The sequence below is a fragment of the Marmota monax genome, unplaced genomic scaffold (assembly GCF_021218885.2).
Source record: "Marmota monax isolate L192 unplaced genomic scaffold, Marmota_monax_Labrador192_F-V1.1 WCK01_AAM20220418_F8-fsc00109, whole genome shotgun sequence".
Taxonomy (NCBI): Eukaryota; Metazoa; Chordata; class Mammalia; order Rodentia; family Sciuridae; genus Marmota; species Marmota monax.
The window spans coordinates 4,529,096-4,554,491 of NW_026695229.1; the positions used below are offsets into that span (position 1 = coordinate 4,529,096).

The 25,396-nt window shown below is 42.3% G+C and overlaps 1 protein-coding gene and 1 long non-coding RNA gene across 12 annotated transcripts in view; one reads left to right on the forward strand and one right to left on the reverse strand.

Moving 5' to 3' along the window:
• On the reverse strand, nt 1-23,718 carry Inhba (inhibin subunit beta A). Of its 3 annotated transcripts, XM_046437862.2 has the most exons (5): nt 23,496-23,718; nt 19,828-20,010; nt 17,677-17,758; nt 14,723-15,229; nt 1-5,363 (listed from the first exon to the last, which is right to left on the reverse strand). In XM_046437862.2, the coding sequence occupies exons 4-5, from the start codon at nt 15,108-15,110 to the stop codon at nt 4,477-4,479; spliced, it is 1,275 nt and encodes a 424-aa protein (XP_046293818.1). In that variant the 5' UTR covers nt 15,111-15,229; nt 17,677-17,758; nt 19,828-20,010; nt 23,496-23,718; the 3' UTR covers nt 1-4,476. The 3 variants fall into 3 exon arrangements, with proteins under 3 accessions (XP_046293818.1, XP_046293823.1, XP_046293817.1); XM_046437867.2 differs by lacking the exon at nt 17,677-17,758 and having other exon boundaries at nt 14,723-15,111; XM_046437861.2 differs by lacking the exon at nt 17,677-17,758.
• Nucleotides 8,733-25,396, forward strand: part of LOC124088350 (uncharacterized) — a 99,452-nt gene continuing 82,788 nt past the window's right edge. For 7 of the 9 annotated variants that reach the window (XR_009226093.1, XR_009226095.1, XR_009226088.1 and 4 more), the window contains exons 1-2: nt 8,733-8,879; nt 9,248-9,320. This is a non-coding gene — a long non-coding RNA (uncharacterized LOC124088350). The remainder of the gene's footprint in view (nt 8,880-9,247; nt 9,321-25,396) is intronic. The other 2 variants (XR_009226096.1, XR_009226090.1) reach the window with 1 other exon arrangement.

A 25,396-nucleotide genomic window follows, 5' to 3' on the forward strand; every position in this document is an offset into this window, starting at 1 on the left:
TCCCAAACAGATCTTTTTATTTAACATAAGGCCAAAGAAGCTATCAGGCGTTGCTGAATACTGTCCACTAACTGTACAAAATATTGACTGCATGCCTCGCAAACACCAAAATATCCGCTGGAATGCCATAGAAATAAATAACTTCTGCTATAAACACATGAAAACATATCAAACTGTTATCTCTTTAAACATATTGTAAATAAAAAAATTACCAGTACTTCTACACAATAAATATTAAGAAACCATTGACATAGTTGAAATGCACTCATATAAATTAACAACTTTAATTACATTAGCCAAACAGACATTGGTTAAAGAACTGCATGTAGTATGCAAAAAAAAAAATAATAATAATAATAAAGGACCCACAAAATAAAAATAAAAACAAACAAACAAACATCAACCACAGAACATAAAGTTTTAAAACAAAACAGGCTTCAGATTATCTTGGCTTTCATAATTATATTTTTCTTTTAAAGAAAAATATCAACCCATTGTCAATGCACTGTTTTTCAAAGCATTTAAATAGAGGGTAAAACCCATTGAAAATTAATACAGAAGAAATGATTCACTTTATGCATAAAAATAAATAATAATATAGCTGAGACATGTGGTTTGCTTCTGCTCTTGAAGATGTGAACAGCTTCTTAGCATTCATTTTCTCTGACCCATACAATAGCTTCTCCGTAATACAGGGTTTAATTTAAACACATACAATGTCCACCCCCAAACCTTCTGCCCACATCTACAAGTTTCATTTATTATGTAGGTTTTCAGGGTGACTAAGTTTTTCTCTACATTGAAAAGGGAAGTTGCCAAAAGGCCCACAGGAACTCATATTTTCAAGGGAACATGATAATTTGAATCTATGTTTAATACAACTGAGACATATTTGCTCTGTTTTTTTTTAGAGTCACCTCCTAAAGTTCAATCCCACAAGAGCAGAAAAAAAATTTTACTTGCTCTACCTTTGAGGAGAATGCAAGGACTTGCCTTGAAAATGGAGTGTGGAATCAATCTTAAACATATGTGAAATTTGTTGGTCTTCTGAGACAAGAAAATCACAACTCGGTGTGCTAGAATTCACTTTACTTTTTTGGAAAAAAAAAAGAAAATTTCAATTCAGTCTACAAAATACTTATTTTTTCTTTAAGAGATATACTGAGGGCAAGTGCTTTTCCAAGCTTCTAGAATTAGTGTGGGCAAATATTTAGGAGCCTAGATATCAGCCCTAGAGAAGGAGTAGAGAGATAGTGGGATACAACACGGCCACCCTTCTATAAGGTAAAACCTACTGCCAAGAACCCAATATGACAGGAATTAAAAGCTGATCATTTTGGCCCCATATAGCTATGTAAAGAGCAGTGGTTCACAGGGCTTTGTATTATTAAAGATGGTAGCAATTCATAATTCTAACACAAGGCCATAAAAATTTAATGAAACAGGGTTAAAGTTTGTGGGTGTGTGACCAACCTATCATTTAATTTCTAATCCAAATATCGTCATATGGAATTTCATTTCACTCAGTTTTATATTGCTATGGCACTAATCAAACCCCTCTTACCACTAGGAGAGAAAGGAAGGACTTAACGAAATGGCAAATTCATTTGAGATGAATGGGAACCCCACATGGCTGCCTTTGCAAGTGCCTGTTCTTTCCTGTGGCCTTGACCATCTCTTAGCACAAGGTGAAGTAGGACTTATTTCCTCACACTGTGACCACAGGTTCCAGTATTAGTTCCAGTACCAAAGAAGCAGCAGTTTGAGGCCCTCCAAGATTTTCATAAAAACTGGTGAAGTTGAAATGCCATCTACTTCTTTCCCTAACTTCCCTCCCCATACCTACCTTCCCCACATGCATGATATCTAAGGTCAAAGGACCTTAATTAGAATCCACTAATGAGTTTCTCATGCAGTACATGTTCTTTCCTGCATAAGACAGGCAGGCCCCTAGAATGTGGTAAGTATATTTGCCCCAGTAATGAGGCAAATTTTCCTACACATAGCCTAATTTTATACTATACTGACAGTATAATTTTTAAGACAAGATAAACCACCTTTTGTAATATTTGGTTTCTCACTGATATTTCGTTTTCCTAAAACTCCTTTTTTAAAAATCTATGGATTGACATAAGGCTAAAAGCTTCAACATCTTACAAAATACTGATGAATGTAATTTTTCTCAATTAGAAATTTTTCCGATTTTTGCAAATGTTTGCAGTTTCAAACAAGTCAGTAAAAAGAAGGCTCTGTATTTTCATCAGCACATAAATGAATGACTTATTAGCTGTTCTAGGCAAGCAAAATACTGAATAAATTAGAAACTTAGCTTTAAGCAATACTTTGAGATTTATAAGACAAATATTTTTCCCTTTTTGCATCTGAATTGATACATACAAACTTACATATCGAGTTTTGAATGCAAATTAAATATTAGAAATTCATACTGCTGCCCTTATCCCAACTTTTTTTTTTAACCCTTCTCTTCCTTAACTCCCATTCTCTTATACATCTTCCTCCAAATTACTTAAGTACTAACATTACTTAATCTAGTGGGTGCAAGTAATATCTCTCAAAATCAGGCCTACACCATTAAAAAAAAAATGTACTCAACTCTTTTATTCTGGTCTACAGATTAATTTTTTTTCCGAAAAAGTTTCTGATTTAAGATTGATTCCAATAGATAATAAATAGAAATTGAAAAAAAATTAACCTACAGTTTTGATTAATATCCTGTTTTCCCCACAGGGGATAACTTGTAGGGGTGGTGGGGACAAGAAAGAGGAGGGAGTTTGATCCCTGTACATTTAAAGAGGGCCTTGCTGAATATTCACTGGAATTTCCAGACTTTTTCCCAACCAAATTTTTGAAATGTGCCCACCTAGTTCAGAGTAAAAGCAAAAACTATAGCCTATCCTTCTTAAAAATACTGTGTTTTGCACACAAACATTCATTGCTTTAAGAACATTAAAAAATGACAGCCTGAAGTGCTTAAAATGTGTATGGACATGGTACAATACATGTATATATACATACAGATATGCGTATGCACAAGCAATGTATATATACACATACAAGCATGTAGTCTCATGAATTTGAACTTGATATCCAACAGTGTACAACTACTGCACATCCAGTATGAAATGTCCTGTTTCATGGATGTAAAAGGAGTCAAAAACCAAACTTCTCAGGGCTTTTAAGCCTGAACACAATCCCCCCTTACTCAACCTTGAATCTCAACCCCTGACTCATTGATGGTAAATGATACCAACCACAGACAGACTGTTTAAAGGCTCACACAAATGTCTTTGGTGTATGTGTCTATTTTTTTAAGGTACAAAATAATAATAATAATTATAATTATAATAATAAAAATAGCTATTTTGTGTGCTGTAGCAGTTCTTTTATAGCTCACATTAAGTGCAGCTCTTAAACCCCACCCCCACCCCCACCCAAAGAAAATACTTGTTAAATAAGGATTAGACAGGTCAAACACCATTGTAGTGCAAATAGTAAACAATAAAAAAAAAAAAACAACATTTACAAAATATAGAAATGTTTGGATCCAACAGATGGACAAACATATTCCTTTCAAGTATCTCTCCTTGAAGAAAATAAAAATTAATCAGGTTACTTCCGATACAAAAAAGTCTCTCTTTTTGTTCTCTCTCAGGTAAACAGTTTCAAACCTATTAGGTTGCATAGTTCTAAGATCATAAGCACCTTAACGAAATGTAACTTGGTATTCTTTTTTCCTTGATCTTTCATTCTTCCCATTCTTGTTCTCAATTTTTTTTTTTAATGTTGGTTTTTTTGTTTTGTTTTGTCTTGTTGCGAAAGTGGTACAGAAAAAGAAAGTGTGACCACCTGCACACGCCTGTTCTTTTACTGGTATGTGTGTGTATGTGGTGTGTGGAAACGCCTGTGTGGGCATGTCTGGTGACATATGCAGACATAGTGTCACACAGACATGCATGTGACCTGGGTAGCTGGGTGGGACTGGCCCTTCCAAACTCATGGCTTTCTAGACATAATTTGGGTCATGCTAGTCCACAGTTACTGCAGACTAGACAAGGTGACTTGGAGCTCACAGGGGAACCGCAAGGGGGGGAGAGGACAATACCCGGTTAAACAACTGAGGTCATCAGTTTGATTTCAGAAGAAATGAAGGGTACACCCTTCTCCCTTTCCCTCCCAATTCCTGTCTCCTTCACTGCTTCATCTCTGAGCCCTGGCTAAGGATTTTTTTTTTTTTTCCCCACATCCTCCTTCATCTATTTCATCATGTTTTTAGTTTTTGTCTCTTTTTTTTTGTTCATTTTTTTTTTGTTTTTTGTTTTTTTGTTTGTTTTTTAATTTCTATTTTTTTCTGGTTGTTAAACTCAGAAACCTTAAATTTTTTTTTCTTCATTTTGCCACTGTCTTCTCTGGACAACCCTAGTTCCCTTTCCCCCCCCCGCCCCAGGGTGGGTGACTCTAGGAACACCCACACTCCTCCACGATCATGTTCTGAATGTCCTTTTTGATGATGTTTTGCCCATCGTCATAGTACAGCATGGACATGGGTCTCAGCTTGGTGGGCACACAGCAAGACTTGAGGTTGGCAAAGGGGCTGTGACCCCGCATGCGGTAGTGGTTGATGACTGTCGAGTGAAAGGACAGTGAGGACCCCGACGTGCCTGCTATGTGGCTCGGGCACTCACCCTCGCAGTAGTTGGCATGATAGCCCGAGGGAGCGATGATCCAGTCATTCCAGCCAATGTCCTTGAAGCTGACAAAGAACTGTTTCTTACAGCAGATGTTGACCTTGCCGTCACACTCCAGGCCCCGCCTTCGCCGGCGGTGAGGGTGGTCTTCTGACTGCCGAGCCTGCAGCATGAGGAAAGGTCTGTGTGACTGCTCCTTCTCCTCATCTGCTGCTCCTTCACCTCCATCCTTCTTCTTCCCATCCCCGTCCTCTTCTTTCTTCTTCTTCTTGCCCAGGAGCACCAGGCTGGCGCCGCTCTCCTGGCACTGCTCACAGGCAATCCGCACATCCAGGGAGCTCTTGCCCTGGTCCAGCAATCGCTGGATGCTGCTGGAGACAGGAAAGATGTGCCAGGTGCTCTTCCGAGCATCCACCACCTTCTCAGATAGCAACAGTTCACTCCTCTCCCCCTTTAAGCCTACTTCCTCGGCCTCATCCCCCGTGTCCAAGCTGCCCTGTGGGTGCTTCTGCTGCTGAAAGAGGCGGATGGTGACTTTGCTCCTGGTTCTGTTGGCCTTGGGGACTTTCAGGAAGAGCCAGATTTCCGCACGCTCCACCACAGACAGGTCGCTGCCTTCCTTGGAAATCTCAAAGTGCAGAGTCTTCCTGGCTGTGCCTGAAGACAAAACGCAGCACAAGATAGAACAGGAACAGTTGTTAATTCCAGTGTTTGCATCTACTCACTATTTTTCTAGGCAAGCAAGAGTCTTCTGCTACAGACGGTCTAACACAGGCGAGAGCAAATTGGACAGCCCATTGGCCAAATCCATTTCAGAGAGGCCCTCAAGATTGGTTTTTATATTCTTAAATGGTTGAAGAAAACTCATATTTTGTAACATGGGAAATTCAAACTTTAGTGCCCATAAATAAAGTTCTATGGCAACAGCTACACTCGTCTCTTTCTAAGTGGCTTAAGGCTACATTTGCACTATAATACAGAATTTAGTAGCTATAAGACTCTGGACCAAAAAACCTAAAATATTTGCCCTCTGGCCTCTGATGGAAAAAAAAAAAGTTTGCAATCCCTTGGTTTAGAATGAAGAGGGCCTGCTGTCCTGTGTCTATTGCCTCACTGCTTAATCTCAATTTCATCTTCTATGAAATGGGAATGACATAATGATATTTGACCTATCATCTCACAGGCTCAGAAGGACCAAGAAGGAGAACAAAATGAAAACACTCCACACACTCTAGAAAGCTATGGGAATATTCTCACATGAACAGGCTAACACCCTCTCCCCATCCCACAGTGTGGCTCAGTGTGGGCAGCACTTTGAGCTGGCCTCCCCTTCCCTGTCACCACCCTGCCCTCAATCCTCTATCACTTCAATCCTGGGGTCTTTCACTACAGCAGGCTTTTCTTTAAAGTGACCTCTGTAGGATCCAGTCAGGCTCTTCCTAGTCCTTTTTCCATTAAGCTGCTAAAGGATTCTTCCCCAAAGATGGATCTGATCACACCACCCCCTCTTTTGAGTCCTTTTCTGACTTCCTATAGCTCTCAGCATCCAAAGGCAACTGCCCAGGACTTTGAACTCTGTGTCAGCCTTCAACTCCAGCTCTTACCCAGCACCCTGCTCTCAGTGGTCCAGTTTCAAGGTATTTCCTTGAGGGGTGATGAATCCCATGCTGTGGCTCACCTGTAGGCAGTGATACCTGCTGTCCCTGCTGCCTAGATACTGCTGCCCCATCCCCAGCTCACTACCCTGAGTGGCTGATCTTAATAATGTTTCAGTTTTCAGATTGGACTACACTTCCTCAAAAGCTTTCCCTCTCATCTTCTTGGCCACCACCCTCTTGCCAGTCTAGTTTAGGATGCCTGAGGTCTGAGGTCTTATTTGATTATCTCATTCACTGCCATAATCTAGTGTTTAGTACAGAGTAGGCAATTTCTTGATCACTACTTAACAAATGGAGGCATTCTTAGCATTGAGTTCTATTAAAGTAAGAGCCACCTTCTACCTCTGAATCCTTCACTTTGCCTCTCTCCCTTTATAATGTAATAAATGAGCACCCAAAACATATTTCAAATGGGAATGACTGCTAACACAGGGGAAATCCTTGCATTGTCAGAATAGTAGATTCAGCAACCATTCAGTTCTAGCCTAACTCTAAAATTAGAAAGTCATCCATTTCCTTTTTTTTTTCATATGCACCTATATGTTTATTATGCAACACCATTTACTCCAAGAAGCAGGTGTTCTGACTAGAATCCTTTGATTAATCAAATATTTTCCCTTGCTTCCCTGTTTACCACTTGGTGGTGTATAGAAACAGGTCCTCTTTACCTGAGCATGGGCCTATTTACAACTGTCCACTGTACATGGATCCCAGGTACAAATCTGGGAGCAATCTTCAAGAAGTTCATCTTAGAAGTCACAACTCCCTAGGAGGATCTCCCTGCCTAGATTTCTATAGCTAACGGAAATCCAGCAGTACTTATCACTCGAGGCCCTGAGATGTTTACGGTACTATAAATTTCAGGCACAGTTTCAAGTTCTCTGCGGCAGAAGGCAGGCTTTTCTGTGCACTGCGCACTGTCGATTCTGTTCTTAATTTAACACGCTCTGCACACTGTGATTATGATAGTGGTAAATTCACTGAGGCAAGGGCCAAGAAGGGCTGCATATGGATATGAAGGGTTCTCTGGCATCTTTGTACAAACTTGCCACGATGATGATGGTGGTGGCACGGGAGTTCCTCTGACTCCAACCTCATGTATCTGGCAGGAGTTGAAATGAATAATAAAGCAGGGTTTGTGATTAGAGAGAACACCAGAGCAGGGAGCAGTTAGAGGGGGAAGCTGTCTTATTTTAGAAAGCATGATGACTTTTTTAAAAAATGTGAATCCTATATTACCCTTTGCTAAGAATTGATGGTGTTTTTGTTTTTGTTTTTAAGAAAGCAAACAATTAAGGGAGCTCATTTAATCTAAAATGGCAATCAGAAGCTGATTTTTAGGTGATAGGGTCCAATGGAGACCAGAAAGAAAGGCTGACAGAAATGTTCCCAGCCTCTGCTACTGCTCCAGAAGAACCTGCAGGTTCCTGCTCCTATGTGTGGGTACCTTGGCCCTACTTGGTGGAGAATATTGACAAGCTGCATGCTGCTTCCCCTTCTGCCTCTGTGCAGGACAGCTTCTGACATCCTAAGCTGGACAGAGTGTCACTCTACAGACAGAGAGATAGTAGCTACTAAAAGAAGCCAGAGGACATAAGTTTGTATATTGTTTTGCTAGGAAAGCAAACCTGACTAATGCCGTGGATGGGAAGGATCATTGGATTTCAGGTAACAGGTAACACATCCCCTCCACCCCAGGCTCTGCTCTGCCCTCATACATGCTTGACCTGGGAGAAGTGGGGAAGGGTGAAGGTGGCTGGATGGCTGTGATAATCCTCATGCTGAACTTTCCATGAATAAAATCCAGAGCCAGGCACAGAGGCTTGGGGTTGGGGGGATGAGGGAGGGTTAATTGGTCAACCCAAACAAGTGACAGCCACATGCAAACTGCTTTTGTAGGTCTGGGGAGGGCAAGGCCACGTGATGCCCATCACACAGCCCTGCAGGACTGCCCCTCGTTTCACAAGAGCAGGTTTCTAATGCACGATCTAGCCCCACCCCTTCTTCACAGGCAGCTGTACTTGGAAGCAAATGATTTAGTGTTCCTGAGAGAGGATTGTACAAAGAGAGTACTCATTAGAGGGGGCTCAATCTGTCAGGTGCTGTTATATTAGGATCAGAGAGTCATCATAAAATGACTTTCGCGCTGGTCTTGGCTGATAATTAACTGTATGGCATCGCCTGTGTGTTGTGGGGAAGCACGGGTGCTGATTTATGCATCAGTTTAATTATCTGAACTGAAAGACTGTTCCCTGTAGTTGCATCCACTGCCTGCCTGCTTTCTCTCTCCCCCATATTTCTGACATTTGGATTTTCCCCCTACTAATTGACATGCCTGTCGCCTCCTTCTCCTGGTGTCCATTTCTGGAACTGCTATTTGTATATTGCATGATATTTTATCAGGGAAAAAAATAAAACTGAGATCCAATTTCATGAAAATGCTGTTGCCATAATGCTCAGGAGGACAGGGGGAAGAGAGAGAGTCAAGTCTTCCTAATGTCTACCTCATATGCAGGTACATTTTACAGGTTCTATTGTATTCTGACTGATTAAGCAGTGCATATTTTTTTTTCTTTTACATTAGCTTTCATTGCAGAAGGGGGTGGGGAGAATGAGCTGGATAGAAGCTGACATGGAATTACTGTTTATCAAGACTGTCGGTTTCAGAAATCTATGACAACCCTTAGATTTCTTAGGGATGAAAAAATACAATAAATAGTCAATTTGTTATATTCCCTCTACGTCTATATTATCTGAGGGAGATTGCTGTACTGCAGTGTCGCTCTCAGGATGCCCCCAATCTGCAAATCTCTACGCATAACAATTTGAAAAATGGAAGAAGGTTGTCTAAGGCTGGGATGTTTAGGATCAATTTCTAATCAGTTTCAGGTTTGACTTAAATATCTGGTGCTGGAAAATCCTGAAATGGAAGCCTCCCATAATGCTTCGTGAGCAGGTATGACATGAGTTTGTATAGGTGTGCCCTGAGTTCCTACACTGTTTTCTAGCTATCCAGATATAGCTAGTTGCTTTGCTAACCTTTCATTACCTACTCTCTGATAATATTCTTTTCATCTTCTGTGCTATTTTTTTTCCCTCCCAAAGCTGGTGAGCAAGGTTTGTATCACAGCCTGCTCTGCCTGAGTAATTCACTAAGAAAGTCCCACGCAAACCCATGTGGGTGATAATATCTCATCACTGAAACCCCTGTGAGCTTGGTGGACATATCCCAAAGGGAGAGAAAAATGGTGCAGAAAACTGTGATCAATTTTGCACCTTACAGAGAATACCTTTGAAATGTTGCCTGGTGGGAGGGCTGGATGGAGGAAAGACTGCGTAAGCTGGAAGGAAAGGTGTTTGTAACACATTCTCCTTTGCTTTCAGAATTTTTCAATAACTCAATCATGAAGGCATGCCAAGGGTTAAGCTGGTGAGCCCCCTTGTTGTTCCCTTCCCCCACCTTAGAATGCAAAACGCTGCTCATCCAAAAGTCCAGCATCTCAGATTTGTGGGTGTCTGAACACTTCCAATTAAATAAGCAATACACACATGCAGTGTTTCGGTTTTGTTTTGTTTTGTTTTGCTCACCAGGGTCCTGCGTAAAGTATGCTACCCTTTTATATATGGGTAATAATTATGTCTCTAATGTTAATGTGGAAAGCCTTGCTGTTTATAGAGCTTATTTAACTCACCATGGGGGGAGGAAAGCCTTGCTGTAAAAAGCGTCTGTTACTTTAATTTTCCATTCTTCATCAAGGTTTCCCTGTGCCTAGATATGGCATAGTCAATGGCAGAGCATAGAGAGCTGCCATTTACAGCGTGTGTGTTCTCTAAGCACTAACTTTGCATCTGGACTGCTTCCAGGAGTTTCTGCAAAAGGCAGCAAGCAGGGTATTTAAGGGTTATTCCTCCTTTGACCTACAGTAGAGGATCCTGCCTGTAGAAGAACTATAGGTTTGGTTGTAAGTTATCTTGACTGACTGCTTTTACTTTTTAGTCTCAATTTCTCTCCTTGGAATCCACATTATTGTAAATGTTCAGTTACAAACATTCATTGCGTATGACTCTTCCACTTAAGTGGTAATAAGAAGGTTAAATATTGGGGGATATTGATGAGGGGGTCTTAGCTTCCTAAAAAAAAAAATTCTCAAGGGTCAACCTACCGTATTTTAGAGATTTCTAAAGTCCCTGAGAACTTTTATACTTTTGGTTTTGAACCCAAGAACCAATCGAGTATGAAGAATTCTGTACTACATACAGCTAAAGAGATCATGCTGAAGTATTTTTTAGCAGAAGAAGGGGCCAAAATAAATAAGTATTTTCAAGGAAAGTGCCTGGGAAGGCATTACTCCAATTCTTCAAATGTAAAACCTGAATTTCTACCCTGACATCTCCCCCCACCCCCATTCCTGCTCACCTACTGCACAGGCCGAAAACCACTATTAATCTCTTCCACATCTTCCCCCCCTCCATTCCTCTCCACACCCCCAGTTCGCATCCTCAGCAGCTGAACACCATGTTCCTACCAGGCGTTAAATAAATAGCCTTTTTCCTCCCTTTTCGAAGTCACTTGTCATTTGTCGCTGGTGAGAAGTGTTGATAAGTCAGGCAAACCAGGCAACAGAATCAGGGGAGATGGAAGATGTTTTTGTAAAACTCAGACGACCGTATTAGGGAGAGACTCGTGAGCAAATCAGTATCGTTGATGATTCATGGTCACATTTCTCCATGCTCTGCTTTGTTTGCTTTTGAAATTTATCACTCGTCTGCCTTCCATAGAGCTCCGGAATGTTCACATGTATCACTAGCATTCCCATTTCCTCGCCTTCTGTCTCTTTTAATGTATTACAGGTAGTCGTGTTTCTCCCATCTCATAAAATCCTAACTTTTTCAGCAGGATGAGAAGGGACAGGAAGTAATTGATAATCACCAAGATTAGGGTGCTACAGACTGGGGCTTCCAGTAGGCGCGACTGCCTTTCCCAGATGAACAGATGAAGACCAAAAGTCTTTGGAATGCGCCCTCTTGTGGCCAATCTTTCCCCATTATTCCGAGAAGAAAGTGTGTAACTCCTAAAGGTTCAGAGGTTCAAGCAGAGGAGTGATTCACAGGACAGCTCAGAAGACAGGTGGGGAATGGAAGGTTGGGAGTCAACTCCACTTTGAGATGTCTTTCCTGGGGTGGTGCTAGGGAAAATAGTCACCAAGGAAACCTGGGAAGACACCTGTTTGAGCAGTGTACACTTCTAACTCAAATCTACTGTAAGTGGCATCCTCCAAGAGGGGAGATTTATGTGCTGCTTTCAACAATGCCTATGCTAGGGGAGCATTATCCATTTCTTGATGTATCTTTTGTCTTTCCCCATCTTTCTAAAATAAGCGCTCTCAATTGCTAAGTTAATCATGAGAATCAGCATCTAGGTTTGGCAGCCTGTGGAAACCCAAGGGTATATTGTTATTGTATGTTGACTGACAGGCTACTGTCATGAATCAAGAGAAAGCAAAATGAGATATACCAAGCAAAAAGGTCTCTGCTTTAGTTTCATTGACAAAGTGGTAGTTGGCTTCATTTTACTCATCCCTACTGCCTTCCCTTCGAAGCCAGGACTTATATAAACATTGAGGATTTGGGGCCAGCCCTGCAAAGAACACACTAGCTTTGGGGAGCAATCCTGGGTGATAGCCATAATAAGAAAATCATTCTTATTTGTTGGGATAAATTTCAGAAAGCCTTAGAATGATCTCGCTGTTTAGCCAATAAGTCACATCATTTTTGAAAAGCTGAGCACAATGGAACAAATTCAGTTAAAAGAGTTCAAGGCACCTTCAGCTTTGTGATCTCTCCACTGCAGTGGTCATGCCTTGGCTTTATTAAACAATCAGGGGGGAAAAGGCCAAAATTAAATATGCCTCCCAAGACTGAGGAATATTGAGGTTGAAAGACATATCTATGGCACGCTCAAGGGTGACACTTATGTCTGAATTTTATTCTGTCCAAATAGTTATAAAGAAAAGTAAAGTGCATGCCCTCTTTATTCTCTAAGAACCAGGACGTTCCACATAGTCGGAATGTCATTAAAGTTGTATTATTCCAAAAGCAACAAGACATAGATCTTTGCCCATCATTTTTATATATTCACTACAAGTATTCAAATGACAAATGTGTTTCTTGGGTAGGCAAAATTGGCAACAAAATGCTTGCATGGTACAGTTTAGAGAATAGCAATATAAATTGCTATATTTCATATAGCAATCATAAAATCTGTGAAATTATATTAAATCAACTTGAAGTTGATGTCTATAACTTCTCAGAAGAGAAAAGTAAGCAATTGTACTAAGCCCTCCTGTAAGAATGCAAAGTCAAGATGTAAACTCAACCAGGAGAAGTTTCCCATTACAAACCTTAAACTTTAGTCAACATAAACTGCCTTTTTAAAAAGTAGCTCATTTTCTTCCAAACTAAACCCCAAACAGAGAAGTAAAAAATGACAAGATCCTATATAACTGAGAGATCGATTAGCACTGAGTCGAGGGCCATAAGTAAGAAAGAATGTAAATGGTACGATTCTTTCGCTGCCAAATCTCTAAATGCCAAGAGAGTGCTTTTCTGTACAAGTCCAGTAAGTCAGAAGGAGAGACATATTGCTAGCATGTACAGTTAAAAGTGATCAGAAGCATAGGTGTACTTAGCCTATCTGGTTAGAGCCAAGTGAGTAGAAGCTGCACCAAAGGCCGTCAGAGGTGGAGGTTGGCATATAAAAACCAACCTGGGTCCCTTCATACATAGCAAACCTCTAGACCACTGGAATTCATTCTACTGGCACAACCCAATTTCACAGTATTTTCTTTCCTTCATTTCCACAAGAAAAGCTTGAGGAAAATCAGGTGGTTAACTTGAAAACTCCAACCTGACTTTTTTCTCAATAAGTTTCAGAAGATAAAGTCACAATGCTTTGGGGGGGCTGCATCCAAAAAGAACTTTCAGGAAGTAAGTTGGATCTTCCTTAAACCACAGAGGCTTCAGGGGAGAGATCTAACCTGCCCAGGAAGCTTAGGGCCACTGAGGCTTCTTCCACAGGGGGAAACCATGAAACCTGCAGGCTATCCTTTCCCCCAAAAGGATGCTCTGGTCTCCCATGGCTTTCTTGAAAACAGAACATCTGAGTCAACAGGTTTTCAGGATTGGAAATTCTGAGTGTTGCCTTAATTGTTTATACTGCTGCGGCAAACTTTTAAACAAAATGCTGGGAGTCCCTGCACATACTTTACTGGCCATATGCTCTACCAAACAAAACAATGGCATTCCTTTCAAACGGATTTGGCAAGCGAGCTGATTCTTTAGCCTGGCATTACCATGAAAGCAACATGGTATTAACACATCTGTGTGCCCAGCGTGCAGGGGCTTGTAGGCATGCAAAAAGATCTGTGTCCTGTAACTATAAAAATAGCCTGGCTCCAAGTCCACCACCCATAGTTTTGACAGGTATTTTCTATTCAGCAACAGGTTACTGTGGTCTTGGGCCAACAATTAGAATCTATTTATTAAAGTTCTTCCTCTTAAGGATAGAGTGAGAGTTCACTGTAGTATCTGAGAGCACTTTGTCAAGGTTGCATTCCTTGGCAGAGAGTTCCTGGTAACTTTACAAAGAACAAAACTGGGTTTTTTGGGATTTTCTTTTGGCTTTTTTTTTTTTTTTTTTTTACAGAGAGCAAAAGTCAGTGCTCCAAAAGTGACTGCTGGTTCATTGTCAACTGTCCACTAAAGTAGCTTTTTACTGCCTAGTATGTGCTGTGCACTTGCAGACAGTTTCTAAAGGTAAAAATGACTGTCCCTAGTATGTATGTCCTGTGTCTCTCATGTGGCCCCAGATTGGACTTTCAAAGGAAAGGTGTGTTTTAGGTAATGACTTTATCTATGCCAATCTACTCTGATCCCCTGCAGTCTCGCATCCCACCCCCAATAAAAACTTTGGATGAGGACCTGAAGACAACTCTGTTTCCCCTAGCACCCGAAAATGCCCAGCTTTCATCTGACTGCTCAGATCTGGTTTCATAGGCAGGGCGAGGGAGCCCCTCTCAGATTGGCTTCTAGCTCCAGATTGGCCCAAGAGCTTCCTCCCTGTGTGACCGGCTGAGTTTAGCAAGTGTAAGCTAGTCATCTCCAGGCAGAGCTCACCCGATAATTCCATTTCTGTGGAGTCCTCTCCCACTCCTCCCCGTCTGCTAACAACTAATAACCTTCCCAGGCAGTTTTCAGCGGGAGAGAAAAGAAGTTCCTCCTAGGACTGCAAAAGAAATATATTTTACTGCCCCCGCCCTCACTCCCCCACCCCCACCCCCCGCAAATGCCAGCACCAACCTGATTCCGCAAACGTGATGATCTCCGAAGTCTGCTCCATAAGTTCATTCATTTCTGCCCTCCTTCCAATGTCGTCCTCAATCTCCACATACCCGTTCTCCCCCACTTTGCCCACATGAAGCTTTCTGATCGCGTTCAGAAGCGCCGCCTTGGGCACCGGCTGGGTGACATCGGGTCTCTTCTTCAAATGCAGCATGTTTAAAATGTGCTTCTTTACGGCCTCCACCATCTCTGGCTGAGAGTTGGGTACATCCTTTGGGAGGGTGGCCAGCGCACAGGACGGACAGTCGGGGGCTGCGCTGTGCCCCTCGGATCCTGGGGTGGGGGAACTCCTCACTATAATCCAGCAACTTGCCCACAGAAATCCTCTCAGCCAAAGCAAGGGCATCCTGGCAGGAAAAGTTGTTGTGATTGCCTTTTTTTTTTTAAAGGCCCTGTTTTTCCTCCCCCCTCACGCACAGGTTTTTTGGATTTTTTTTTTTTTCCTTCTCCTCTTCAGCAAATTCTCTGGAACAAGAGCAAAAAGTTTTCTGTGAAGTTTTGTTTGCAGGTTCCCTCTCTGAATGCAGTCAGTGCTGTAGGTTTGTGGCTGTCAGGGAGGAGAGTTCTGACTGTCTCCGAGTAAAAGAGAAGGAAGGAGGGAGGGAGGGAGAGAGGGAGGGAGGGAGAGAGGGAGGGAGGGAGGGAGAGACAGGGTGGGGGGGAGACAGAGACAGAGAGAGGATGGGAGGGAGAGAGACAGAGAGAGAGGAGAGAGGGGGACAGAAGAGAGAGGGAAAGGGGGGGAAAGGGAGAGAGAGGGAGAGAGAGAGAGGGAGACAGAGAGAGAGAGAGAGAGAGAGAGAACGATTGGCCCTAAGTGAGTGAGTGAATGGGAGAGGGAGGGAGTTTGTCTGTGAGTAAAGGCTGTGATTAGGGAGGGAGGGAGGGACAGCCCGTTTTTCTGACAGGCTGCTTTCCTTCTGCTGGTTGCTCCCTCTCACACACCTCTCTTCAAATATCACCATTCTCGGGGGTTCTACGTTCCCTCTACAATAAATTCTCCTCATTTTGTTCACTTCTTCTTATTATCTTTTTTTTTTCTTTCTTTCTCAGCCTAGTCCCCTTGCTTCACCTTCTTCCTTTTTTGGAGGGGGAAAAAAAAACCCAACCAAAGGCACTATCTCAATCCACAGGGATAGTTTGATTGGAAAAGTCTGCCCCCACAGCCCCTCCACTCCACCTCCACTGCCCTGGGTGATGACCCACCCACCTGGCTGAGGTGGGGCTGACAGGTAGCAGAGGTCAGGGGAGAGGGGCCCAGGGGCGAGCTACTGTGTGTTCTGCCCCAGGGAATCCAGAGTGGCTCCTTTTCCCCCATTCATTCATATTTAAATGTTCAGGGTCTTCAACCCCAGGCTGGCGATCTGAGGGAGCGCAACAGAACTTTTGTTTGGGGCCATAGAACATACTTTACTTTTCCCAACTGGGCAGTGTAGCAGGGCACAGAAAGAGCCAAAGGACAGGCAGCACTTAACATGTCTAAGTTCTAAGAAGCACTTTTCTCTCTTCTCTCTCTTGCTGCCCCCTTTCACAAATTACAGCCTACCACCTCTTGCCCCGACTTCACAGATAAAACACAAAATTCATTTGGCCTTTCCCACATTCTTTCATAAAAAGAGTGTACTGTATGACGTGAATAACTGGCCCTATGGGGAAAGAATCTCTAAAATATATTGGCAAATTATTTTTCTCTGTCATGTGATAGTTTTTTCAGCTTGTCCCCTGCCCAGTCCTGACCAGTACATTCATGGAGAGACTCCTCCACTGCTCTCTTTTCCCTCAAAGGAACAGCCTAGATGAAATCATCATGGATTTTAGTGCTCACAGAAAAAGAAAAATGTGCATGTTTAAACAATGCCTTTCTGAGGCTTTTTTTTACCCCCCCCCAACTCCTTTTTTTCATTTTCTGTCTTATTGCTTTTATCTTGCAGAAGTATCTTTAAGGGGTCCATCTGTTAAAGCTTTCCTTCCTTCTCGGTTTCTTTCCCACACATAAACCCTCTTGGTTTCTGTAGATACAGTCAGCTTATATCTGACACCTAGTGTGTTCAGAGCATTCTAGTCAAGCAAGGTAGCTTGGCTGGAAAAGAGTTAATAAGTATTACTTCACACATAAGATCTGAGTACAAGGGGGAGATAACGATAAAATTGTGACACTAAGTCAAAATTACAGTTTGCAGAGGTAACAGTGCTTTTCTGAATTGCACAGGCTGTCCCCTTTTCAAAAACAACTATTTGCAAGACTTTCTCTGTAGTAGGCTCTCTAACATCTTTGGGGTTTCAGCTCCAGGAACATTAATTGCTCTGCTATTGGGGATAAGACTTTGTCCACATTACCTAGAAGTCTCATGTTTTTTAGCAGGAGATGGTGAAAAGATGAGGGAAGAGGGGGGTATTTGCATTATAATGGTTTAATAAAACATCATTGTAGTCTAATATTTAACACTGCCCACCTATTTGGAGTCACAGATACAGTACCCAAAGCCTGTTGCAGCCCAATTAAGTTTTACAAGAGAGTCTGAAATAGAACTAAAAGTTTAATGACTCCAAACAACTCAAGAGACCTAATAGTGGCATTTAGATAAGTGCAACTTATCAATATTTGGATTCTCTCTGCATGTGAGTATGTGTGTGTTCCTTGAATTTACTGTTTGCAAATGTAACTCTTAAAAATAGCTTTCTCTTTGGCATATGTACTTGTATATATGTGCTGAGTGGGTTGTATAAACACATAATCTATTTGCATGCTCTAGGACTGTTAAAAGCTGTATTAACCTGCCTGAATAGAAAAAAAAATTAAAAAGGTACAGATTACAATGCCCAGGGAAGTGCCAATAAGTTGTAAAATTCTTCCTATCCATTCTGACTCAGAATGTGCAAAGAGCTCATAAGTAAGAAGGAAAAAGCATTACCTTTCTGGTCCCTTCTCTCTCACCAGCCGGCTCTTGTATCATGTGGTAAGAGCTGTCTGAGTTCCTCTTCATGGTATTGGCACTGTGAAGTTTTATACTGTACTACTTATTTGTACACTCACACATTGGTACCACTCTAACAGAGGAGGGCTGGGGCTTTGTTTGGGATTGGTTAGAATCAGAATGACATCAGCAGATGACTGGTTTTTCCAGTGTGAGACATTTCATAATTCATTATCTAATGGAAATCCCTCTTGGCTTCTGAGACACTACTAGGGTGATGCACTGAGCCAGTGAAACCTCTGGCTGTGACTAGTCTACCTTTTACAAAAATATTGGAATTAAATAGATCTCAACAAATGTCCAACTTTCAACTTTTACTACTCATACACACATGTCTCGTTATATTCAGGTTCAGTTTTATGTCTTTACATAAAACATCTGTTACTTTGTGAGGTTGTTTCTATTTACAGAGTATTTTATTGTCTTTTACAGGAAGAAAATTCACAGTGTTCTTTATAGGTATTGTAATTTAATTTTTTTAAAATAGCTATTTCATTGAGGGAAAATATGTATACCCATACGATGATGGTCTTGCCTCCCCTGACCCACACTATTATTTTACATCTTGAAATTGAATGCCTGCTTCATAAATCATTTATCACCAAGAACTTGGGAAATACTCATTCTCTGCAAATGAACTTCATAAGTATCCTTCCCAGGTCTTTAGAATCCCATTCTAACTAGGGAAAAAAAATCACACATCTTTTTTTTTTTTTAACCAGAACTTCAAGTCCTATGATTTCTAAATTGTTACAAATATAAAATGAGATTAATGAAAAGAGGCAAATGCTCCTTGAAACAGGGGTAAAGTTAGGTTTGGGAGGAAGGGCACTGGCAAGTCTCAAAAATAACACAGGAGGGGGGGAATCCTCAGACAAGTCTGATGAAGAAGGGTTGTTTGAAGGAGTATAACTGAAGCACAAGCAGGGTTCCCATGACAAGTTGGATAAAATGTGCAAAATTGGGAGCTAATGAAAGCCATGTGACCTGATATGTTGTTTTGTATGCAGGATTTAACATGCATAAAATAAACTTTTCACTGTGCCCACAAGCAAAATATAGAGGCTCTGGCCTCCTGATGTGTGTCTGAAGCAGGTTCCTTTAGGACACCAGGAGTTTTCTGTGTGAGAGGGTCTCTCTTGGCTAGATACAGAGAAAGTGTGGGTGCTAGCTGTATGTGGAGGAGGAGGGGAGAAAAGTATTCTAAGAACTGAATATGCAGAACTGAAGTAGGAAATAAAGTCATTCGGTTGTAGAGGAAGAGAGGGGATCTGAGTGGCAATGACAGAAACAGGATCAATGATGATGAATTCCACGTCTGCCCTTCAGTGTAGAGTGGGATGAACTGAAACCCCTTATAAGAAAGGAACTTCCCCATTTTGGTGGGAGGGGGAGGTGATACTGAGTAGAGATCAATGGCATCCAGTGCATCTAAGCTCACCCCCTGGCAGATGCATGAATCCTGTTGTGCTAAGTACCACCATACCCCCCCCCCCAAAAAAAAATAGTGTGGAGGCCCGAGAGGAACCCAGATCAGACCGCAGTTCCAATGCTCCCTCATCAGGTAAACTCAGGCCTTAGCGTTCCCATCTATGAAATGGGATTCATATTACTAAACTGCAGGGTCAAGCCCAGTGCTCAGAAAATAATAAGTGATGTTCTCAATAAGACTGGAGGTTCATTTGAAACATCTGTGTCATAGGACCCTGAGGCCATGCCATATATGTGGCTCTGAAACCACCTTGGCCATCTAATGCCACCTAGCAGCTCTGATGTCATTCTCTACCTGGATCCCAACCTCAGAGCTAAACCACAGTGGAAAAGCCTCCTCACTCAGTACAAATCAAGGTGGGGGTGGTAGTGGAAGCAGGCAGGTTAAAATAGCTTCTGTGGAATATTCTGGACTAGGAATTAGCTTTTCCCTGCCAAACTCAAGGGCCCAGGGCATGAGCTGGTCAGCTCAGTTCCTGACAAGAATCTCCTTTTCCTTCCTCGGTTTGGTTTCTCTTTCACTTCCTGCCCCCTCCCCCAGAGTTTCCCCACACCCCAGGCCCTTCGGGTCCCGGCTTCTCGGCCCTGCTACTGTACCTTGAGCAACACCTGCTGGCAGCTTCCAGGGATCACGCCGGAACGCGCTGCTCGAGCCCAGCTCGCGGGATGCCTGGAGTCAGGGCCAAGCCGTTCCAAGCGGCCGCCTCTATTTTTACCCTGAGCACCAGCAAGGGCAACTTCTTTTAAGAGCAGCTCTTGATTTTTCCCCCCTTTTGGCAGCTAAAGAATTCAGGGAGGAAAAAAAAAAATCACTGTTCAGTGAGTGCAGCTGGGAATCTCTGAACCCAGCCCTCAGTGCCAGGGACTGTAACCACAGCAAATGTCAGGGACCAAGACCTGCAGTGGGGCCGGCGGGCTCCCCAGCGGACAGAGGCGAGCTGGGGAGCGCTCACACACCCGCACCCGCACCCGCAAACTGGCCCCTTTCTCAGTGTGGAGTTCGGTCCTAGCAGCTACTGCACTAGCAGAGTGGCCCGCTGCCACCGCGTTATTCACCTAGCGGAGGCGGTCTGATTTACTGGCTACTTCACAAAGCTCCCAACTCCACGCTGGAGCATTTGCATGGCTCTGTGCTCGCCTCGAAGAGCAGCCACTAGCGAACCCGGTGGAGCAGCTTGCTGCGAGAAGGAGCCGGGAGGGAAACTGGTACCTTATTTTACTGTAATTGCAAAAGGAAAGATGTGCCAGAGATTTATATTTAGAAGTTGTATGTTTCTACTTTTATGTAAATGGAGCAATTAGGGCCTGTCTTGCTGCTGCTAACTCCAATGCTTGTGCATTGCTGGGGAGCTGGTGTTTTCAATCACAATTAGCGAGCTGGTCAAAAAACAAAGTTCGTTTGAGGATAAGAGCTCAATTGTGTGCATGGGGGAGAGACCTGCATCCCGGTGCTGGCCTGTGGCTTGCGGTGGGTGACACATACCTTAGGGGCATGGCTAACCCTGTACTGTAGTGGTGTTTACCCGTGGCAGCAGCTGTCCCCATACAAAGTTGGCATAGATCAAGAAGCAAGAATGTTCACTTTTCTTCTTAAGCAAACCGTATGTCCTTCGGCTTCCATCCAGGCTATTAATTGGTCTCTTTCCTCACTACTCCTGGAACAAGGAGACAGGCCTGGAAAAGGGGGGCATTTTTCATGGCCCTGTTATTTTAGCTGCTGCTCACGGATTGCTGTGATTCAGTCAAAAAAAAAAAATGCAAGCCAGGAGATGTGAACACCCCAAGCAGGTGACTGGGAAGTTGTCCTCTGATTCAGCTAAGTGACACAAGGCTGGGGGTTCAGAGGCTGCTGACGAGTCAGGGTGTTTTAGTTCCTTCCTATGGAAAAATCTGTTTCCAAAGAAGCATGATTTCTGCTTCATCCCGTCTGGGAAACTGAACATAAAACGTGACTATGGAGAGAAATCAAAAGGACTGGCGAGGTGTTCTTAGCAGCTGAGTTATTCTGGGCTCAGGCAGGAAAACCTGGCCTGGTTGGTGAGTGGTGACTCCCTCAGAGAAGCAGCGCAGTATCCAGAAAACGTGGGGAGGATCCAGAATGGTATTTGCTGCAGTAGATTGCGGGAGTTGGTGCCTAAGGGTTTCATCAAATAGTTTAAATTGAATATGGGACTGGCAAACCCTGCCTGTTTCCTGGACAGTGTGCCTGAACATAGCTTGGACTGAATGTTAGGAAGAAAGATTTGGGACAAAGATGGATTAGCATTTCACAGTCAAAATTAAACTGGGAAGCTGTTTTGCCTTTAATTTAAATCACTGAATGAATAGTTGAAAACCAGGAGAGAAGGAAACGTTAAAATTCCTTCCAAATCCATCCAGAACAAGAAGGTTAGAAATGGTTAATCCAAAACTCAGTTCCTAAGCCTCACATTTTTTTTCTCAGAATCACCAGAATATCCCACAAGGCCTTGTGTTCTGTAAGAGCACCTATTCTCAAAGTATTTGGGAATGCACTTGTCTGAAGGGTCTGGGGCAGGGAGGGTTAGAGAGGATGTACCAGATGCTCAAACTAAAACAATTAGGAAAAGAAAAAAAGAACAACTATCCAATAAGTAAACTGTTATTCTTCATCCCAGAGTAGTGGTTTCCTACTGGGTGATTTTGCTCCCCAGCAGACATTTGACAACATTGGAAGGCATTTTTGGTTCTCACAACTGGTAGGGAGGTGCTACTGGCATCTAGTGGGTAGAGGCCAGGGATGCTGCTAAACATTCTGCATTGCACAGAACAGTTCCCACAACAGAGGAATGATCTGGCCCAAATGTCAATTGTTCTGCAGTTGAGAAATCCTGATTTAGAGTGATAAAGTTTTATCTAATTTCCTTTCCATCCATGCTGCAAGAGGTTTTGGAAATCCAACTTGTAACACTCAAAAATATTACAGCTATGCAAAATATTAATAGTTCAAGTGATTCTGCTTTCTCATGCAAATGTGCTGTCTGACCTCTGGAAACCCACACCAGACTACCAATACCAGAGTTCCTCACCGCACATTGTTAATCCAACCAACTTTCTTGTATGGCCTCAAATGCATTTCCTGCTTTGGTTAAAAACCCCAAGTAGGATCTTGGTGATCAGCAACAAAGTAAGATGAGCTGGCCCACTCCTAAGTTGTTAGGAGGCAACGGACTCATGAAAAAGAGTAAATGAATGGAGAATTGGTTGTTCATTTTATCAATTCAGTATCAGATAAATCCATGCAACAGAGAATTCCCTGAAGTCAAATTCACAAGCATGAGACTACCATGCCTTTCTCTCAATCAAATAAATAAATATAAAAAAACCAACAAAATAAATATATATGATATAGCTTGATTTTATTTGTTTAATACCTTAGGGGAATGACAGACAATCAATATCTGAAGAGATAAAGCAGAGGGCTTGGCTAAATCCTAATGCTTGTTCCAAGGAACATTATATTCTCTAACCTTCCTTTTCATAAGGAAGTGGTGGGTTTTAAAGGAAAGCCATGCTCCTCCAGGTGTTGCTCTCCTGAGAGGACTGGGAAGATATAGAGAAGAATCCCTCATCACAGAAAATAATAATAACCAACAAATGGTGAAACTCACAAAAGGGAAGTTTCCTGGATCAAACTAGCTTTCATGTGAAATGCTATTGTGCAGCTGACGAGGACTAACTTCCCTGGTTCATGGCTTAGCTCCTGAGTAACTTGGGTCATGCAGAAAGGAGAAGGTAGGTCAGAGTTCATTTTAAGATGAAGAGAGCCACAAGGGGAACATCTTAGATACTCCGACGCTTTGTCATCTCCTCCAAGATATGATTCACAGTCTCCTCAGGTAAATGGTCATTTTGGAACCAAAGGCTTCAATCAACTTCCATATGATTCAGAAATGCCTGGATTTCTTCCCAAGAAGCAACCATTTAGTACATACGAAAAACTCAATATTGAGTAAAATAATCAATAATCACTTACAATCTCTATAGAGAATTATATATTGAATAAAAGCCACACACACACAAACACACACCCCCCCACACACACACACACACTAACTTCAACTGAATAAAAATGCTCTCAAAATTCTTCTTAACCAACATGTATTTCTAAATTGTTTGTCATAACTCACTTCTAACCCAATCAGGAAACATCTGCTACAGCAATTGATCTTCTTATTTCCCCAGAAGACTATTGAAAAATACTCCCCAAGGAACGTATAACAGATTGTCATAATCATTTTTCTCACCTGGATCCCCTCGGGTAATAAGTTCCATGTTGATGATTTGAGAACACAGAGGTTTAGCATATAGATTCCATTGGATTGATAAGAGCAGAGATCTTGATTTTAATCCAGTTTTGCTTATCCACAAAGATACCCCCACGACCTCTTCCCAAATTATAGCTTTGGAGGGTAAAAGCCAACGGAAAAGCCTGAGTGCCGCCCTATGTTTGTGTGTGTGTGTGTGTGTGTGTGTGTTTTATCAGTATGCTGCCTCCCTCATGTCCTAATAGAGTCCAAAGGTCCTACCCCTCTGTGGGAGCAGCTCACAGGCACGTCCAGGCCAGCAAGAGCAGAGTGCCACTGTCCACGGGCATTGTGTACTCTCATGAACGTACACTGACCGGGCATTCTGGCAACAGCTCAGCTCAATTAGTAAATATTTCCAGGTGTTCCACTCTAATTTTAGGAAGGTCAAGTTTGCAAAGGTGAAATAGCAAGCAGGACTTCTCTCAGTCTCAATTGACGTGGAAAAGCAAACTGTAAGTACGATATTTTGGGGGAATTTCACTGGAATCATTGAATTCTACAACTAGCCTTAAACTTTCAAGAAATAATCTGACCACAGTCCTTTGTCATAGATGGATTGAGCTGCTCTTGAAATATGGAATAGAATGATAAATGAAAGAAGAGGCATTATATTAGAAGGAAAAAAATTTCCAGCAAATCTCTCCCAAAGTCCAGGGGTTAATTCGTGATCACTTAATGAAATGGGGGAGGTAAGCCAATATATTAATTATGGCCAACTTCAACATCATTTAGTTATGAAATGAGAATAATTAAAATGGTGCTCCCTGTAGAAAAGAGTTCAACCAATAAGTTCCTCAACTTTCAAGGAGGTTTTGTTTTATTAGATGCTGCTAGCTTCATGTTAGTCACAGGGAAAAAAAAAATGCCCACATACACACGCACGACTAAATGCAGTCAGTTTGCTCAGCTGCTGCTGACGTCACTGCTGCCCACTAGGAGTGAGTTACTGTAATAACCCCCTTTTATTAATCATAGGCTGGAGGAAGCACAAAGTGGGTGACATCATTAGGCAAAGGACCGGCTAACTCATGCTCCAATTTACTCAGTTTTATTATAACATTTCTCAAGTGTCATATGAAAGTGATTACCATTTCACACTTTCCCCCTCTGAGCAATCATCCCTAACCTTCAATTCAAACTCCCAGAGAAAAGCTTAGCTTTTCAGATGCAGACATGGAAGGGCCAAATCTCACTAAGGGTCCTGTTCCAGGAAGGAATGTCCTCCTACAAATAGCTTCTTGCTGAGCTTGAGATGGAGGCAGTTTCTAGAATGAGAGCATCTCAGATGACTCTGGGTTCTCTCTAATCCTGGTGGTGACATCTGATTGGAGAAGACAGCCATCATAAAGAGGACCTTGAGGGTCCAGATGGGCACTGCCTTGCATGGCCTCATGGTCTTTGCATGGCTCTGCACACTTGGGCTTTGAAATGTAAAGACTCCATTTGTAGTTGTAGTAAAAGGTTGTGGTTAATAGTATGGGTCTTATAGTTAGATAACCTGGATTCAAATTCAAGATTCACCACTTTCAAACTGGAGGATGCTAAGTGAATAACTGTACCTCTCAGCGGCTCGGTTCCCGATTAGTAAATGCTGATAGTAATGCACCTCCCTCACGGATAGGATTGTTGTGAGGCATAAATGAATTAATACATGTAAGGCTTATAGAATGTGCCAGTAAATATTGCTCACTGGCATTATTTCTGTTCTTTTACTTAAAAAGTTTTGCTGGCTGATCTGAACTTTCTGTGTCTAGCATTGTAGTGCTCTGGAGAGATGCACACACATTCTGTGACTAGCCACCAGGGTAGACTGGTGTGGGGGACACCCAGTCACACAC